The 16,099-nt window shown below is 39.1% G+C and overlaps 1 protein-coding gene across 1 annotated transcript in view; it reads left to right on the forward strand.

Moving 5' to 3' along the window:
* BICC1 (BicC family RNA binding protein 1) overlaps positions 1 to 16,099 on the forward strand; it is a 323,312-nt gene that overhangs the window by 184,468 nt on the left and 122,745 nt on the right. Inside the window, exon 3 of the mRNA XM_003258250.3 lies at positions 6,931 to 7,000. Within this exon, the coding sequence (XP_003258298.2) occupies positions 6,931 to 7,000 (70 nt within the window). The remainder of the gene's footprint in view (positions 1 to 6,930; positions 7,001 to 16,099) is intronic.

Below are 16,099 nucleotides of genomic sequence, written 5' to 3' on the forward strand. Positions count from 1 at the left end.
CATTGGGAGGCCTTTCTTGGATTACAATGAAATATAGCAGAACCCTCTAATGTCTCAGCAAAATAAACATCCTCAGCTTTTAGACACCCCCTCAAGTGAGACGTTCACAACTTTCCCATCTCCGCTTAGTTGGCTCTTTTCTCACTCAGCTTCCTTCATGGCGAAATGCAGCAAATAGACTACCAGTCCATTATTAGTCCATGAAATAACTTTAAACAGCCTCCTCCATGAGGGACAGACCTTATTTCTCTATTAATATAAGGAAAATAGAGCACAAATTAGTTGGTCTTTTAGAGAAACAGGCTGCAGATGGCTCCCAGCTGGTAGCCATTTTGAATGATGAATTTTGAATAGAGTATAAATGTCGAGTTAAAGAGTTCAGTGTTCTTTTCCTGGTCCAAGAATAAATATTTTTAGTAAAGTTAGTATAAATAGACCTGTCTTGGGGTGATCTGAGATGCTGATTACTTACCTGTGGATTTTTAACTTTATGTCTGGAGTGAAGAATTTGGTGAAATAAGCATGTTAGTAGAATATTGCTGGCTTGGCAAAGGTTTCCTTCATCTGTAAGATATTATCCTGTAATTGCTGCAAACCTGCAACATATATGGTTTGGTGAACATTGGTAGAGATGTTCTCTTTCCACATGGTATACTAATCTGGAATTTGTTGGAGATGAGATAAATCTATTATGACTTGAGCATTGAAGAATATGAATGGAAATTATTTTTATCATGGATGAAACTACTTGTAGAATTTGATTAGATTTTACTTATTTTATTCGAACTTTAACAGTTTATTTCAAGAAAGTGAAATTACTTAAATGATTCAGTGTAAATCTCTGAAATTTTTTCAATAGCTTACAGACTTTCTTCTAATTACAAAAAATTTGTAATTCTAGCTTTTGTAAACATTACCTTCCCTTCCTATCTTTACCCCCCAAAGCCCCACAGAAACTGAAAAGAAAACAGGTACATACAATTTTATATTTATTTGGTACCTTTTTAATGTGGAAAAGAAGTACTGAAGTCTTGGATCAGGGAACATTACTTCCTATTTATAAAATTTAAATGTGAAGTGGAAAGTTAAGATAACTATTTAACTTCCAAAGCTGTTACATATCTATAGCATGCTATCTTCATCAGATTTTTCATGATGAAAAAAAAACTTTTGCAGATGAAATATTAAAAAAAATTTTCTTACATCAACAATCTTAATTTTAATTGTTTCACATATTTTAAAATTGATATTCTTTGGGCAAGCCCTTTTTTACTATGAATATTTGCTATTCATCAAATCTGATATTACCATAAGAATGAAGTTACACTTCAATTATTAGTTCCCTATAAGAAATGAGCACAGTAAATCTAACAACAGAAATTTAAAACAATTATATATTCAAATAATTACATTTTTAGATGGACGCCTCCAAAATCTCTTCTTTTCTTATGACATATGGGATTGCTAGTATAAGAGAGCAGCTAAAGAACCCTAGCAGCGATTGGTAAAATTGAGAAGAGATTTCTTTTGTCAATGAGGATGTCCAGAAGTTGAAACTGACTTACCTGAAATAGCAAAATCATACAGCATCCAGAATTATGAGTTAGAACAAGAGTTTTAAAATACTTAATGTGTGTTTTAATGTTCATAGAAAATGATTCAACATCAGATGTTTGTTCTTTGAGCTTTCTTTTGGTTTTGTGGTGGTGAAAACAGGGACGATAGTAAGATTTTAAGAAACTAGCTGGAATTCACTCTAGGGCTTCCCCCGTCCCCCGTCCCCCCCCACCTCCTCTGAGACAACATCATTTTCTTCCCGGAGATTTTCTGGCTTTGCATAACTTGGCATTCTCTAATTTAACTGACAGCATGACATTTATGGTTTTGTTTCCATAAGGAAGTACTAATTATTTTAAACATGTTTCCCAACTTTCAGGTAACATTTCACACAACTGGGAGGCATCAGCAACATATTTTGGGTAGGGGATGACCAGAATGATCCGCTTAATTGAATTATTCCTTGAAAGCAAACTAAACATTTTGGACAACATACTGACTCACTTAAGCATATCACATGTTTCTTGGAAGTGATTTTCTTGTCAGATTTTTTGGGAATTAATTGGATTGTGAGAAATGTACAATATCCTCTTGAAAAAGTGTCAGTGTCTCTGTCCATTGTAGCATTCATAAAATTATCTCTTTATTTCCATGATGTTTTTGAAAATGTTACTTTAATGTTTATAGAAAATAATTCAAAATCAGTAGTTCTTTCAGTTTTGGTTTTGTGAAGGTGCAAATAGGGACAATAATGAGATTTTTTTAGATACCAAAAACCAACTAGTTGAAACTCACTGTGGAGTTTTTTTATTTCCTCTGAAACAGAAATAGTCATTTTCTTCTCAACGGTTTTGTAGCTTCTTTGATTTCAACCACATCTTCCTAGCCTTACCTTTTCCAGTTCCCTAATTTACCTGCCTTGGTGAACATTTAGGACATATTTTTGCATAGCTTGTGGATACAGAACCTCTGACTTGCTTACTGCCCTACCTCCTGCCTTTGTGCCCTTTCTTCCACCCCATGCCACTTGTAGGAGATGTGCTTGTCGGCCCCCAGATCCAGTAACCTAGCTCCAGTACTGGGGTTCCTGGACCAACCTCCACCCGCACCCCCTGCAGGAGATGTGCTTGTCAGCCCCCGGATGCAATAATCTAGCTCCAGTACTGAAGTTCCTAGACCACGCTCCACCCACACCCTCTGTAGAGACCTCGTGCTTCCTCCCCCACCTCCCACCCCCATGACAGAATGCTTCACACTCCACTACTGGCTGAGGCTGTCACAAATTAATAGTGTGCCATATCAAAGCTGTAAGAATAGACCTGGAGTCATGGTAGATGATGGTTTTAAAAGCTTCATTGATAACATCCTAAGGAAAATTTTGACTTCCCGAAAGTGAGTAAGTGTGGCCCCTTCTTACGTGTAATCACTGCACTGGCCAGAATTTATTTGTAGGGAGTGTCAGTCAAGCACAGGTACTTGGTGGCTTCTCTTGCTGTCATAAATTCAAGTCAGTTTGAAGGGTATTAGTGTGCACAGCCATAGGACAGTGGGGATGACAAGAGACACATTACCTGTCTTGGATGTGTGGGGTGAGCCTTGAAGCCCTTCGGCTGCACTGAATCACCCTCAGGGCCTTGCAGGTATCAGCCCTCTCTTCTTTTTCCAGACCTTTCCACGTGCCCTCCTCCTCTGCCTGGGACATGTTCTTCACCTTTTCTCCAGTGAGCCAACTTTTTCTCCTCCTTTAGGTCACAGCATTAGTAAGCATTTTCTTGAGGTAGCTTTCCTTGACTACCCATGACTGGGTTAGGATCCCCTCTGTACGTGCTCATATTGCGCTGCCCCATTCTGAAACATGGCACACAGCACCATGATGGCGGTTAGCTTGTCTTCTCCCTTGTTAGATTCTGAGCTCCTGCAAGGTAGGAATCATCTTGTTTGCTGTTGTATCCCTAGTATCTAGGACAGTGCCTGTCTGACCAAAAGTTATTAATATCACGTAAATACAAGGGCTAATATCAAGCGCTCACTACGTGCCATGCTATGTGCTTTGGGTTTTCTTAAGTTCTCACAACAACTTTAGAAATAGATATGATAATGAATTTTACAGAGGAGGAAATTGAGACTGAAAGAAGTTAAGTAATTCGCTCAACACAGCACCCCTAGAAAGCAGCAGAGCTGGTATTTGTCTCCGGAGTCCCTGCTCATAATGGCTAGATTACACACAATGATGAACAAATAAAGGATGTCTGCAAAGGCATCTGGCCAGAGCTCTGTGTGGGGCCAGCAGCTTCATGAATGATCCAAGGAGTTGACATTAGCTGGCCACAACTGCTGTTCCAGAGAGTCACTTTTTTTCTAGTCATATAGGAGAGGTCAGCTCCAGATGCCAAGTTCTAATTACTGGCAATTTGTTTTCTCTAAGAGGTTTGGCATTTACTGTGGCTCATAGAACTTTAGAGGTCGTGTGGTATAGTATATAGAACTCTGGTTTTAGAGTTAGGGATTTGAGGCTTGGGCTCACCCCACTTTCCCTTAAACACAGTGTTGATGTGAGTAGGTTGAGAGTGGTCTTTGTGAGCCCACTTCTCTGCACGGTATAGACAAGGAGTTGTAGTGGGGCTTAGAGGGAGTGTGTATAAAGCTGTCTTCCCAACTTGATGGCAGTTACCTACTGCTCTTAGGATATTTTCTCTGGCATATTATTTTCTGTCATGGGGCACCTATTGGTGCTTAATAAAATAAGTGTACATGCAGGGTTATTTCTGGGTACTTCTACTAATGATTTAAGATTTCAGAAAGTTGGGTCTTCTACTCATATGTTAAAAGGGAAACTTATCTATTACAGTATCATAATATGGCCCCTGACTTCATTTACTGGATTAAGCAACTGCATTATTTAATTCAGAAAAAGAAAAGCATGTAGATTGTTTTCTTACTGCCTCCCCACCACCAGCAGCATTATAGTAAGATCTTATTTTTCTATCTTTCTTTCTTTCTTTTTTTTAGAAACAGTGTCTCAATCTGTAGCCCAGGCTGGAATGTGGTAGCATGATCATTGCTCACTGCATCCTTGAACTCCTGGGCTCAAGTGATCCTCCTGCTCCAGCCTCCTGAGATGGGACTACAGGCATGTGCCACCATACCCAGCTAATTTTTGTATTTTTTGTAGAGACAGAGTCTCACTCTATTGTCCAGGCTGGTCTCAAACTCCTGGCCTCAAGCAATCCTCCTGCCTCAGCCCACCAAAGTGCTGGGATTATAGGCATGAGCTACTGCATGCAGCCTTATTTTTCTATCTTATCTCTTTGAGAGTCTTAAGTAACTTAGAGGAAAATTCTGAAACTGGTTAAATCTGGGGCCTGCTGTGTACAGGGCAGAGAACTTAGTTTCTGTTTTGCAGAGACAGGTTGTAAGTAAGTAAGTTCAGAAAATAAGAGGATTTCCACTTGCAATAAGGGTTAGGAGGGAAATAAACACAATGAGATGGGAAGAATAATTGTGGTTGGGTTGGTGTGAGAGTAGAAAAGGATGGGGAGTTGGACAAGATGGCAGCTGAAGTCTGAGCATGAGAAGGGGCTGGGACAGGAAATTCTGGGGAAGAGATAGCAGTGAATGCAGGGACTCAGAAGGGGAGCCTGCTGGGCATGTTTTTGGGGTGGCATCATGGCTGATGCAGAGGGAATTGAGAAAGATAACATTTTATTTTTAATTTTGGTAGTGGTTTAGACTTAACTAACCAAGTTAATGGTGCAAACGATAAACACATTAGCAGAGACAGGCATGAATGAGAGAAGCAGCAGCCGGGGCCAGGTGCTGTAGGATAAAGGTAACGAGCTCACCTGCCTTCAGGGCCAGACCAGTACCTTGACTTAGTGAAGACAGTGTGGGCTTACGTTTGTTCAATTTTTAATAGAGACATAAGTGTAGAGAAATGTTGCTCTGAGAAAAACAGCAAACACCATGATAAATGGCAAGTGAGCAGTACAATGCCATGATGATGATGGCAAGTGGCCTTTGACCTCAGAGTCAGAGACACAGTAGGGACTGGGAGCAGCTCAGAGCCTGTTGGCCCTGACTCAAGGGGGCAGCTGTTTCTCAGTGCCAGCCAAGCATTGCCATGTGGGAATGTGAGCTGTCTCTGCTAAATTTGCCAAGTTTTCCAGAGAACCAGAAATCTGAATTGTTCTATGAAATTCCCAGATTTAAAAATGTTGGCTCAAACTTTAAAAAACCTTACAATGAATAGACAAAATGCGTCTGTGGGCTTACAGTCTGAAACATCTGCTGTGAAAGCCCTTTTATATTATGATAAAGGGGGTTCATGAAGTATGATGCATGTGAACCATTTCCTTGTGCCCGGTACATAGCCAGTACTGAGGAGAAAAAGGTACTCATTATTGATTGCACCCTTGATGTGTTTAGGTTGTTTTCACCATTAAGTTATTTAACGAACTGTCAATCCATATTAAAGATAAATATTATTCCAGTCTAATTCAAGTGATTAAATTAATACATGATTTTTTTGCTGTTTGCTTATTGGTTAGTAGTTTGCTCTGTTAGTTTGGTTAATTCTATGTTCGTGTTACATGAGCAAACATTAATCTTGTGTAATTCACGTAAAATCAGTGAGGAACAAAGGATGCACATTTTAAATCCTGTTCTTTTCTTATTTACTGTCCATTTCTGTTGCTGGGCAGTCGTTGTTTACCTCACTTGTCCTGGTGCTTCCACTCATTTAGATCTTGAGACCTCCTAGCCAGTGTTAGCTGCATATGCAAGTGGGAAGGACCTTTGGCAAAAATGCCATTCTGAACCAGGCAAAGGATGATCGGGAATGCAGTCTCATGACGTGATGTTGCGTTTAGAGGGTTTTCATCAGTTTTAATGAAATACAAATGCGCCCAAAGCAAGTTATTTTTTCCCCCAGGGAAAAAAAATCTTCATTTAGTATGGTCTAACTCACGCAGTTTTGTATTACAGGAATCATGTTTGGTGTGTTGCAATCCCTTGGCAATTGTCTTGGGGAATTTTATTCAGCACAAGCATCTCTGATGGTTCTGGCATCAAGTTGGGTTAATTACTTGTTCATGTACTTTTTGGTCTTGTGTCTATGTTAAAATTCTGAAGCATTGTGGAGAGGAACACTGGGAGTAACAAAATATATTTGAATATTTCTAATAGATTAAAGGCTTATAAAAACATCTCTTTTTCCCCCCAGGGTTTTTTTTTCTTTGCATTGTTTTCAAATGAGATCATTTTGTATGAACATGAACTTAGGAACTTGAAAATAAACTTTTTTGTGTGTGAAAAATCTTATCTGTAAATACAAGTTTTTAATTGAGTCAATATTTCTCTCAATTTTTGTTACAGATCATGGAGGAAACAAATACGCAGATTGCTTGGCCATCAAAACTGAAGATTGGAGCCAAATCCAAGAAAGGTAAATTGTGAGAGGGCGAGAAATAGGTGGTTCTGATAACTGAGATTATGGAATTACTGCAGGTTTGCTGGGGAGAAAACTAACCTTTATTCTTAACACTTTTGTCCCAAAATATTTAAGTAGCAGTCTTTCAGGAGGATTTTCATAATTAAAAATAATGTATAGTTTTTATCCAACAACAGAAAAATATTAACTGTTAACATTATGATAGAAATGTAATTATGAAAGATACAGCAACCTGTGATTTCAAGGATGCTTATTCGATTGATATCCATGAGTCATGGTAACTCTTCATATGTTTTTAAAACATTAATTTCTATTGTTTACATTTCAGAGTTCTTTTTTATGTACTACACAGATTTAATAGCTGTTTTTTTTTCCCTCCAGTATGATATGAACTTTAGATTTCAGGTCTCGAGTGCTGCTTGTCTTCATCTATCAGACAGCAAAGAACCCACTAGATTTCTCTTTTAGGCTGAGTGTTTCCCTTGCCTGGTTTTACCCTATGGGACACTACCCAGTGCATAGATGTTCAGAAATGAAAATAAAGGCCTCCCTAGTTTTCTCCCTGGATTACGTAGTATTTTCAAATGTGACCTGCCAATACATATTTTTGTGGATAGTTTTTAAAGTATGACCTTAGTCTCAACAAACTTTGTTGAGTATGTTTCATTAGAAGAATGCAGATGCATGTAGTTGTCAGGATATAATGACAAATACCATCAAACAATTAAAAAATAATTGCAGTCTGAGCGTTATCCATCATGGTCTGGCTTTGTTATTGTTGCTGTTTAGTTTTGTATTTGCTGCCCCTTCTCCCCATGACTTACTGTTAAATGGTAACATTGTGAGATTTCTCTGTTTCCTTTCTTACTTCAGTCCAGTTTGCCTTCTTTTAATTGCATTTTGTTAGAGTTACTCATCACATGGAATAAAAATTATTTTAGTTATTTAGTGAGTGTTGTTAGCTGGACTTGAATTGACTGGAATTCCTGTAGGAACTCCTATCTTGTTACTTTTTTTTTTTTGAGACAGGGTCTCACTGTGTCACCCAGGCTGGAGTGCAGTGGCATGATCATGGCTCACTGCAGCCTTACCCTCCCAGGCTCAAGCCATCCTCCCACCACAGACTCAAGCAGCTGGGACTATAGGTGCACACCACCATGCTTGGGTAATGTTTGCATTTTTTGTAGAGACGGAGTTTCACTATATGTTGCTCAGGCTGGTCTTGAACTCCTGAGTTCAAGCAATTCTCCTGCCTTGATCTTCCAAAGTGTTGGGATTACAGGTGTGAGCCACCGCACCCAGCCTTGTTACCTTTTTAATTGTTATCATGGGCGGCAAGGAATTGGGAACTTATATGCTAAATAATCATAAGAAGACATGGTGAATTTGCAAGTGCAATTCTGTATCTTTGTATAAACCTGTATTTCTCAAGTGGTGTAGAATATATTCTTAATTAATCTTCAGTAATTTTTGTGGTATGTTGGAATGTTTTATACTCATTATGCAGAAGAAGAAACTGCTGTTCATGGATTATCTAGGTATTTGCAGCATTTAAAAATTTCTGTCCTGCTACTTGAATAAATTGGAACTTGAACATAGACTAAATCTTCTTTCCCTATTGGCAGGCATTTTTACTTAAAGAATAAAATTAGCTTTATTACTAGCCTAATAAAAATGCAACTTAATCAGTCTCCAAAGAAAATCCCCAAGGAAATGTGAACATTAAAACAATTCCAGATAACTTTTTATGTCTTATTCTCTTGCAGTATCCATGCTGTTGTTTTCCTCTCCCCTATGCCATTATCCTGAGAAACTGAAAACTGATTAGTTTTTGTTCAAAATGTGGTGACAACATTAGACATTTCAGAAAATATGGAGCTGAATAGATTTTATTCATTGGTTTCTTGTCATTGACACTTAACCCATTCAGAATGGCCAACTATATTGCACATTTTGATTATATATTTTGCTTTGGAATTAAGAATATTACAGCAGTACATTCGAGGGTGTTTGGCATAATTTCCACATGGTTAAAATTAACCTTTGGAATTGTGCCTAAGAATTGATCCCTTCAGGCCTGGATCTATAGACATCATTTTATTTTGTATTACTTTTGAAGTGTTATGGATGTATATAGTACTACATGATGCGCAGAATGCACTTAAAGAGAACATGGAAGGGAGAGAATCAGAAGTTTGCCTCAGAGGAATTTACTTGTCAGAATTTACTTGAGTTGCTCTTATCGTTTAAGCACACAGCTGCTGAATCAGTTCTTGGCTAACATCCCTGGTATGTGTATACCTATATTATTTTTTAAATGATTCACTTCAGAGATGCAATTTTTGGACCATAATTTGTATTTAATAAAAGTGAAATGAAAATGGCGGGAAGAATGTTAGAAGGTAATTGTTTGCTCTTTCATCTGATGTGGCTGTTCCTTCTCACCCCTGAGTGTTGTAGAGGAAGGAATTGTTGGTCTTTAGAGCTTTTTCATTCCAGACTATTATTATTCAAGAGACCCAAGAATATAAACGTATTTAGGGACTCATGCTGTGTTTTGGATGGTTATTACATTCTAAATCCCATGGTGATGTGAAACTTTGGAATATACACATAATCTCCAGGCTGTGCTAGAGAGAAAATACAGCCATAGGTTTGTGTTGCATTTCACTTCGGAGTTTCTAAAATGCATGTTGGCTAAATATTTGAGCCTAGACAAACATTTTTCATGGCTACTGTTACCACAGTTTGCCCCCTTCTTTACCTTACTGGAATTTAGTCCTGTGTTTCCTAAATTAGCTTCCATAGCTTTGTCTAAACTTTATTTTTTAAGCCATTAATCCTTTATCGAGAGCAGCTGTGTGAGTGGCTGTATGGCTCACTTGCTTGAAGAGCTGGCAGGAAGCTGCCTGGCAAGAAGGCAAGGAGCTAACAGCCTGAATTTGCCATCAGTTGGAGAGTTCAGATTCCTCTCCTCTAAAGATGCTGGCTCAGTAGTTCTGAGGCTGGTACTGGGAGCTGCTATATTTAACAAGTTTCACTGCTTGTTCTTATGGTCAGGCTGAGTTTGGGAAACACAAATCTCACCATCTGACATGGAAATATCACTAAGAAGACCACGTGTTCTGAAGGCAATGGGTGACCACTACTGAGAAACAGCAGAGTCCTTCTACAGTCACTTCTGGATAATGCCCATCTTGGCATCTATAGAACTACATTTTTATGGATGCATTAATTTCATTTTTCTATTATCTTTGTAGTCAGTTAACGTGGATTAGTTTAGAGTGATGACAACCTCATTGTTCTGTGCCTGTGCTAAATATTGGATAAAAGACCATCTAATTTTTGTCCATTCCCTTTCCTCCTCCCTTTCTTATCATCTCACTTTTCTTTCTTACCTTTCACTCCCCTTGCATTCTTCTGTGACCGTATTCTAGATGGAATATAGTGGGGGCAAAAGTAATAGAAATATTTTCATCTGCACAGGGCATTTTAGGGAAGTGCATGTTTTGTGATATAAACTAAGGAACTATAGAATTATTTAAACTTTTTTTTATTTTAGATTCAGGGGTACATGTGCATATTTTTTACATGGGTTTATTGCATACTGGTGGAGATTGGGCTTTTAGTGTTACTGTTACACAGATAGTGAACATGGTACCCAATTGGTAATTTTTCAACGCCTTGCCCTAGAATTTTTTAAAACCTCTCTAGAATATTTGAAATTATTGGAAGGTTGAATCATCATTAGAGCTGGAGAGAACTGAGAATTTAAGGTTCAGTATAATGGACATTTAAATGGGTGACTGTAGAATTGTGCTAAAGAGGGTCACGATTAAGAACAACAAAGCAATATTTGGTATTTGTTCTGTATAACGTAAATTTATTTTGAGTGGATAAAAATCTAACTTCTTCCAACTCTTAGACTGAGAATATTAGAGCAGTCTCCTTTATATTGAAAAATTTGAGGTTTGTGCCTGTGAAACCAGTATATAAGGATTAAGGTGTTTAATACCATACACCCTTACCAACAGAATAACTTCAAGGACTCATTAAAATTTTGAACATGCTATTCTGAATCATAGCCTTAATATTTAAAAATAAATACAGCTTCATTAAAGTACAAATTGCATTCTTAACAAATTTGATTGTTTTGCCAAATAGAAGTCCTGCCAGACCTGCTTTAAGAAATAGATAAAAATGATTTGCAATGAGAATTTATCACACTGGTATATTGTGCTGTGAGCTTCATGATGCTAGATAAGTTTGTTTTCTTAAACAAGGTAAACATTTTTCTCACAGTCTTCTTTTGCTCTTAATCTGCTCATCAGTCTCTTCTTAGACTGGCGAAGGTAAACGGTAAATGATATGGTTTGGCTCTGTGTCCCCACCCAAATCTCATCTCGAATTGTAATCCCCTTTATCCCCACATGTCAAGGGAGAGATCTGGTGGGAGGTGATTGGATCACGGGGGTGGTTTCCTTCCACGCTGTTCTCATGATAGTGAATGAGTTCTCACAAGATCTGATGAGTTTAAAACTGTTTGACAGTTTTTCCTTCCCACGCTCTCTCTCCCCTGCTGCCATGTAAGATGTGCCTGCTTTCCCTTTTGCCATGATTGTAAGTTTCCTGAGGCCTCCCCAGGCATGCAGAACTGTGGGTCAATTAAAGCTCTTTCCTTTATAAATTACCCAATCTCAGGTATTTCTTTATTGCACTATGAAAACAGACTAATACAGTGAGTAAAAAAATGTTTAAAGTTTTTAAGCCAAATTTCAAATCACTGAGGTCAGCATGAATGAAACTTTATTGCAGAGTTAAACCAACTGATAGGAACTAATCCCTGCAAGTGGTCCTTGCATGATGACTTAGGAAACCCCAGGACTAGCAGGAATGAGAGGCATTGACTGGGTTACTTGATGTTTCCTGGTTTGGAGGCAATTTGGCACCAAGTTTAGCCATTCTCTTCCTCCCAGAATAAACAAAAGAATCTTCAGAATTCCATGAGGTTTTATTGTTTTTGGTTACATTTTATCAGAACAAGTAGATATCTAATAGAAAATGTTAGCATGAGAAAAATAGTAGACAGTTCATTTTGTTTTTTCCAGAAGAAAATGTTTTGTTGAGTATGCTTATACTTTTATTGGGTGTTCATAGTGAACTAGTTAGTTGAGGGCTTTAACATAGTTGCACTTAAAGGGCTGAGGGCACGGAAGAGGCATGGCAGGGTATGGCATGCTGGACCAAAGTGTTTCTAATGGTGGGTTGCAACCTATTCGTGTGTCAGGTGTTAGGTTAGTGCATTGCAGCCAATAGTAAAATAACCCAACTAGGTTAAAAAAAAAATAGAGTGTAAGGGCATTGTTTGTTATTAAATTTGTATTTTATATTTTTTGAGACAGAGTCTCACTGTGTCAGCCAAGCTGGAGCGAAGTAGTGCAATTTCACCTTGCTGCGGCCTCCGCCTCCCGGGTTCAAGCGATTCTCCTGCCTCAGCCTCCTGAGTAGCTGGGAATACAGACACACACCACCATGCCCAGCTAATTATTATTATTATTATTATTATTATTATTATTTGAGATGGAGTTTTGCTCTTATTGCCCAGGCTGGAGTGCAATGGCACAATCTTGGCTCACCGCAACCTCCACCTCCTGGGTTCAAGCGATTGTCCTGGCTCAGCCTCCCAAGTAGCTAGGATTACAAGGCACCCGCCACCACGCCCAGCTAATTTTGTATTTTTAGTAGAGACAGGGTTTCTCCATGTTGGTCAGGCTGGTCTCAAACTCCTGACCTGAGGTATTTCACCCACTTTGGCCTCCCAAAGTGCTGAGATTACAGGTGTGAGCCACCGCGCCTAGCCAGCTAATTTTTTTTTGTATTTTTAGTAGAGACAGGGTTTTACCATGTTGGCCAGGCTGCTCTTGAACTCCTGACCTCAAGTGATCTGCCTGCCATGGCCTCCCAAAGTGCTGGGATTACAGGTATGAGCCACCGTGCCTAGCCAGCTAATTTTTTTTTTTTGTATTTTTAGTAGAGACAGGGTTTTACCATGTTGGCCAGGCTGCTCTTGAACTCCTGACCTCAAGTGATCTGCCTGCCATGGCCTCCCAAAGTGCTGGGATTACACGTGTGAGCCACCATGCCTGGCCAATATTTAATTGATAGAATACTTTACATATTTATAGAGTACAGTATGATATTTCAATACATGTATACCAGATGTAGTGCTCCAAGTGAAGCAGCATCATTGTCTGGGGTAAATTCCTGAGGTTCGTTGTCTCATGCCAAGGAAATCAAGGACACGGACACACATGGAGTAAGGTTAAGAGCAGAGGTTTAATAGGTGAAAGAAAGAGAAAGGAGAACAGCTCCCTCTCCTGCAAGAGAGAGGGGTGCCTAAGTGGGACTTCCAGCCTGCAGTAGAGTGCACAGGATTTTATAGACAGGCTTGAAGAGATGGTGTCTGATTTACATATGGCCTGAAGATTGGTTGGACCAGGTGTGACGTTTACATAGCACGTGAAGAGGCTGGCCACTCCACCCTAATCTTTTATTATGCAAATGGGGTCTGTACTTGACCTGTGCCATGTTGCCTGCTCCTTACTGTGCACGTGGTTGACAAGGAAAGGGGAAGATGGAGCTGCCATGTTGGACCTAGCCCCCAGGTGGTCTTTTCCTAGTGGCACAGCTGCTGGCATTCACCCATGCAAGCTTCCAGCTTGCTTGTCTATGTTTGCAGCTCGATTTTACTGGCTGCTCTTTGTTAGACAAGAAAATGATTTGGAGGCTACTTTTCATTAAAAGGAAAACCTTACTGAGGACTTCCTTACTCTCACTATCTGCCTAAATAGTATTCTCTTAACTCCTATATCACAAGCAGGGTAATTAGCATATCCATCACCTCCAGCATTTGTTATTCTTTGTGTTGGGAACATTAAAAATCCTCTCTTCTAGCTATTTGAAAATATATAATAAATTATATTTAACTGTAGTCACCCTACAGTGCTACAGAACACTAGGATTCATTCTTCCAATCTAGATCTTACCTTTGTAACTGTTAACCAACCTTTCCCTATCCCACCGTCCCACACCACAGCTTTCCCAGCCTCTAGTAATCATTGTTCTGTTCTCTGCTTCTGTGGGATCAACTTTTTTCTCTTCCACATATGAGTGAGAACATGCAGTATTTATCTTTCTGAACCTGGCTTATTTCAGTAAGGGTATTGTTTAGTAAAACTTTCATATGTGTGTGTTTATGTGCAAACATACACCTGTGCACAAATATATTAGTAGGTCATGATATAAAATGGATGACAATGAAAGGTTGTAGAGCACTGTGCTAGGTGGTCAGCTCTCCAAAGGGTAAGGAGCACGTGGATTTTGTGAATCACTGCATCCCTAACACTGTAACCAGTTCATAGTTGGCACTCAGTAAGTGTTTGTAGATTGAGCCCACAACTCAATCATGGAAACAGTGGAACCACTAATACAGATGGGAATGTATATCCCTAAGGTGTGTCATGTAGGAAAAAGATTTGGAATTATTGCCTTCCCAGATGAGTGATAATCACTGTTATGAAAACTATCCACTACTGGTATCTTCCCTATAGACCCCTTAAGTAAAAAAATGTGGGACATGATTGTGACTAAACCTTCTTTAGTGGTTCTGAATAGTCCTAATGATGACTGCCTCCACTAATGAGGGAAATGGAAGGAAACTTAGGGACAATGACCTGATCATTGTCATTCACAGGACACCTGAATGAGTGAAACTCTGGTGCCATTCTCAGTAGGCTTTTAAATGAGACTTAACAAGACACAGCCTCCTGGTAGACCTCCAGACTATAGTTGTTTTGGTTGTGGTTATTTTAATTAGTATTTATTTACATAATTAGCAGTTATGTAAGTGGGTCCTACCATTTGTTGAAACCTCCTGGGGTCAGGCACTATGCTAAATATTTTAGTACATAATCTTTTCAAATTATCAGAGCAACTCTATGAGTGAGGTGGTAGTATTTTCATTTTCAGATGAAGAAACTAAAGCCAGTAAAGGTAGGTTAACTTGCCCATGGTTTTCCAGTTGGTAAGTAGCAGACCTCAAACCCAAATTCAGGTCTGTTTGTTTCCAGAACTCCAAATCACTGTACTCAAATGCCTTTTCACACCCATACTGGGCAAGAAAATTCCTTCCAGGGTGCTTTTCCCTATTCCAGGAAGTTCCATAATGTATAATAATATCTCTTCAGCAACCATTGCCAAGATTAGCTGATGATGCTCAGTCCAGTTTCATAATGTCTCAGTCCTTGGAGATTACAGAGGTTTGAAGGTAGGCTAAGGTTAGCATTTCTTATAGACAACACCTCTTTTTTCAGGGGAAATTAGATTTTATAGTTTAAAAGGACAAAACCACTCAAAGGTATGTACATTTTTGAAAAGTGCTTGCCTCTGGATTTTACCTTGGTATTTCATGCCATGTGTTATTTCCTTAGGCAGAGACTTTTTGATATGTCATTAAACAACTTTGAAAAAATGAATTTGGAAGGAAAATAAGCCCAGAATATGTTATAAATTGCTTGTTGTATTGGTTTTCTTTTACATGTATATGTGTGTGTGTGGTTTTTTTCTGTGTGTGTGGTTTAAATCTTCGAAAGTACTGTTTGTCACATACCTGAGGACCTGTGTATTTCTTCTGGGTAAAAAAATGTGTGATTTTGTTGTTGTTGTTCTTGTTTTTGAGACGGGGACTTGCTCCTTTGCCCAGGCTGGAGTGCAGTGGCATGATCATAGCTCAGTGCAGCCTTGGCCTCCATGGCTCAAGTGATCCTCTCGCCTCAGCCTCCCAAGTAGCTGGGACTACAGGTGCAAGCCACCATACCTGGCTAATGTTTAAATTTTTGTGGAGATGGGGTCTCGCTGCATACCCAGGCTGGTCTCAAACTCCTGGGCTCGAGCTATCCTCCCACCTCAGCCTCCCAAAGTATTAGGATTACAGGCATGAGCCTCTGTGCCTACAGAATATGTTGTACTTAAAACTTTTGTGTATATTATTAAGATCATCACTTGGTGAATGCTAATTGAGGGCCAAGAGTAGAA

This window comes from Nomascus leucogenys, chromosome 18, assembly GCF_006542625.1.
Source record: "Nomascus leucogenys isolate Asia chromosome 18, Asia_NLE_v1, whole genome shotgun sequence".
In the NCBI taxonomy this organism is placed as follows: Eukaryota; Metazoa; Chordata; class Mammalia; order Primates; family Hylobatidae; genus Nomascus; species Nomascus leucogenys.